The sequence below is a fragment of the Callithrix jacchus genome, chromosome 2, assembly GCF_049354715.1.
Source record: "Callithrix jacchus isolate 240 chromosome 2, calJac240_pri, whole genome shotgun sequence".
Lineage (NCBI taxonomy): Eukaryota > Metazoa > Chordata > Mammalia > Primates > Cebidae > Callithrix > Callithrix jacchus.
The window spans coordinates 54235126-54239236 of record NC_133503.1 but is presented as its reverse complement, the minus strand read 5'-3'; the positions used below and the strand labels follow the sequence as shown (position 1 = coordinate 54239236).

The window sequence follows — 4111 nt, the reverse complement described above, 5'->3', positions numbered from 1 at the left end:
AAGAAAAAAGTAAAAGAAAGCCTTGGCCTCATCCCCATCAGGAGATAGCACGAACTGCTCACAGATAAGAAAGAACTTGAAATAGTGAGGACTAGTTCCTGATGAGTCATTAGGAAAGTCAGTTGGGTCTCTCTTCAGTCACTCTGGAGGAAAGAGTGCAGTAGTCTGTGGCTGGAGGCTGAGGGCCAACATCCAACAGATACCTTCCTCCTAGTAACACTTTGTTCCTTTTTTCAACAGCAAGAAACCTGAAATCCAGAGAAGTCGATTAAAATTCCTTCTGGTTGCAACCTGAAAGCAACTCCCAAGCCAGACTGGGGGTGGAGATCTGACTCCAATTTCAGTGGGCCTCTTCTTTCACAGGGGAGCAGCCAGAGAAGAAGCTGGTGTTGCTGGCCAGAGCTCGTTTCTTTTTTTTCCCTGGAGCTTATTTTCTTGGTATTCTGTTGCTACACCTTTTGACTCTGGGAGATGAAAAGGGAAGGGAGCTGGAGCAGTCTTCTTTGACAGCACCTGCTCTATGTCGAGCATCCCTTTCAGGATCTTGCTGTTGGGGGCGGCACAGACTGGGGTTAAAGAAGCTCAATCCTGGGGTCATCTCAGTAGGATCCTCCAGTTTGAAGGACCCTTCAGAATCCTGGGTCCATTCAACAGTGCCCAAGCTATCCTTGCCTTGCTGGTAGTTCCGACACTTTGTGGGGTCACAACAACAGCCCACACCACAGTCAGACTTTTACTTCCTGTACCCACACTGCTTGTTCCCACACCAGCCCTTGCAGGAACACCCTTGGATGTTCTTCCTGGACACCTTAACTAATTTTGTTGGCTTCCATTCCTCATCATCCCCCTCCTCACTGTCACCGTCACCATCACCATCACCGTCCTCATGCTCATTCACAGAATCTGAACTATATTTTAGATCCTCGATGTCCATGCTTTGCTCCAGAAACTTCTTTTCTAACACGAGAAGGTTTTGGCTTAGGTGGGATATATTCAAAAGAAGAGTCTGGAGATAGAAGGGTATCCTTAGGAAGATGCTTCTGTCTGCTGGCTACCTGAAGGAGGGTCCGTTTCTGCTTGATGATTTCATTCTATCAGAGAAGCTGCTGATTTTGCTCACACACTTCTTGTGTCTTCTCAAGTTCTACATCCTGACACTTCAGTGGGCTCAACAGCTGCTGTTCCTTTTCACCAACTGATTCCTCTAACTGTTTCTCTGCTATTTGGCTTTGCTCCAGCTGGCTGAAAAGGTACACGACCTTCTCTTGGTGCTGTTGCTCCATTCTGACCAGCTCAGCTTATAACTCTCTCTCTATCTCTCAGCAAAATGATTTCGTTTTTCAAACAGCATCTTCTGCATGTCAGCACAGCTGGCCTTGCTGTGTCTCAGGCTGTTTTCAAGTTTGGTGACATGTATTTTGGAGGAGACCAGCTCTCCAATCAAATATTTCAGTGCACACTTGGCTTCCAGAATGGTGGCAATATTCTCCCAGCGATGTTTTGGCCTGTCTTCACTTTCTGCATCAAGCAGCTTCTGCTGTAGGTCAGCAATCTGAGCACTCCTGAGTTCCATTTCAGTCTCCAGGCTTTCGGTCTGTTTTGCAACAGAATCTTCTGACTCCAAAACTTGACCACACACTTCAGTAAAAGAGAAGGTACGCCTCTGGAGTTTAGGAGGTGGAGTCTCCCCAGATTCTCTTTTTTCTTTGAGTTGAGCCACATCCTGAGCCAGGATATTTCTATCTTCAAGGAGGTCTTTCAGATGGCATTTGGCTTCCTCAGTACTGACCATAACCTCAATTTCATTTCCAAGCCATTTCTTTACTTGAGCTGCAATACCTTCCATTCCATGGCTCTGAGTCTGTTTCTGCTTATCTGTGGCCTCAGATGAAACTGTTGCTTGCATGGCTGCAGCCATTGAAACTGCGGTGGAACAAGAAGCTCAAGTGAAAATCATTGTAGAGACGAGCAGGTCTTCTGATGCTTTTACCACTCAGCATGCTCTCTGTCAAGTTCAGATGTCTAAGGAGCTGGTTGAGTTGAATAACACCCTTGCACTGAAAGAGGCCCTAGTTAGAAAGATGACTCAGAATGACAGCCAACTGCAGCCCATTCTGTTTCAATACCAGGACAATATAAAAAATCTAGAGTTAGAAGTCATCAATCTACAAAAGGAAAAGGAAGAATTGGTTCTTGAACTTCAGACAGCAAAGAAGTATGTCAACCAAGCCAAGTTGAGTGAGCGCCACTGCAAACATCTCCAGAGCTGGAGGGCCAAATAGCTGATCTGAAGAAGAAACTGAATGAGCAGTCCAAACTTCTGAAACTAAAGGAATCCACAGAGTGTACTGTCTCCAGACTGAACCAGGAGAGACAGACGATGAAAAAACAGTGGGTAGAGTTTATGTGTTGAAATGAAAGAAGATGCTGAGAAGTTTAGATAGTGGAAAGAGAAAAAAGACAAGGAAGTAATACAATTAAAAGAACGAGATCATAAGAGGCAATATGAGCTGCTCAAACTTGAAAGAAACTTCAAGAAACAATCTGATGTGCTCAGACGTAAAACAGAGGAGGCAGCAGCTGCCAACAAGCATCTCAAGGATGCTCTCCATTTCCCAAGCATAGGAGGCCTCAGTTAATATTAATACCTTCTTTTAGATGATCCCCTTCAGATTTGGTTTTCTTCTGTCTTTCTGATCCATCTACAAGATGCAGCTTGGAGCGAAAGCTGCTATTCTTGTCACTTTTCTTTCTTTGCTCTACCGAGATTGTAAAGATGGCATGAATCCGGATGATTGGGAGTTCATAGCTATGGAGGCCACATTCCTAGGGTTGTTGCCCTCCTCCAAACAGGAAACAGTATTCAAGGCAACTAAAACAGTCTTCTCAGTGAGTCCCACAATCTTTACGCCTTTTTTAAGATCCTCCTGTATATTTATTTGAGCTTTCTCACGAGATGGGCACCGAAAATCCAAAATTTCTTCATTGTAAATCTCTAAGTAAAACACTTTCAGAGTAAATTCAAAGTCACTCTTTTTATCAATTTCTTTGAAAAGCAGTTGTATTACTCTAGGAATAACCCCAACAGTTGGATCATTCTCTTGCTCTGTAGTGTATGCACCTCCCATTGAATAGGTTTTTCCAGAGCCAGTCTGCCCATAAGCCAGGACCATAGCATTAAATCCTTTAAATACGCCTTTTATGAGAGGTGCCACTGCTTATTGAAGAGTTCTTCCTGTTCAGTAGAGGGGTCAAACACAAAGTCGTAGGTGAAGGACTTATCAGTACCAACCACCACCTGAGGCTCCCCGGCCACAAAGTAAAGGCACATCTGGCAGCCCTCGCTAATCTCTTTGGGGACCAGAGGGCGACAATAGAGTGCCACTCTTACAGGAGTTCCCTTCACCTCTTCCTTCATGATCGTATCTCAGCACCGTCTCAAACTAAATGTCCCTTCTCCGTCATCTCTACGTCTCCTGCCGCCTGGTCCTGGCTGGAGCTTTAACTGCCAAGTTTCTTTTTTTTTTTTTTTTTTTGCATTTTAGGTTTTAGGGTACATGTGAAGAACATGCAAGACTGTTGCATAGGTACACATGTAGCAGTGTGATTTGCTGCCTTCCTCCCCATCACATATATCTGGCATTTCTCCCCATGCTATCTCTCCCCAACTCCCCACCACCCCGCACTGTCCCTCCCCTATTTCCCCCTGACAGACCCCAGTGTGTAGTGCTCCCCTCCCTGTGTCCATGTGTTCTGATTGTTCAACACCCGCCTATGAGTGAGAACATGTAGTGTTTGATTTTCTGATCTTGTGTCAGTTTGCTGAGAATGATGGTTTCCAGGTTCATCCATGTCCCTACAAAGGACACGAACTCATTGTTTTTGATGGCTGCATAATATTCCATGGTGTATATGTGCCACATTTTCCCAGTCCAGTCTATCATCGATGGGCATTTGGATTGGTTCCAGGTCTTTGCTATTGTAAACTGTGCTGCAATGAACATTCGTGTGCATGTGTCCTTATAGTAGAATGATTTATAATCCTTTAGATATACACCCATTAATGGGATTGCTGGGTCAAATGGAATTTCTATTTCTAGGTCCTTGAGGA

General features: G+C 44.6%; 1 protein-coding gene across 1 annotated transcript; it reads right to left on the bottom strand.

Moving 5' to 3' along the window:
- Positions 1-340: 340 nt before the first annotated feature.
- KIF4B (kinesin family member 4B) lies at positions 341-3472 on the bottom strand. Its single transcript, XM_008988815.3, is given in 9 exon segments — positions 341-426; positions 429-570; positions 572-955; positions 957-1319; positions 1322-1923; positions 2319-2359; positions 2606-2792; positions 2795-3217; positions 3220-3472. Coding segments are annotated over 9 exon segments (2427 nt in total). The 5' UTR covers positions 3419-3472.
- Between the last annotated feature and the right edge of the window lie 639 nt (positions 3473-4111).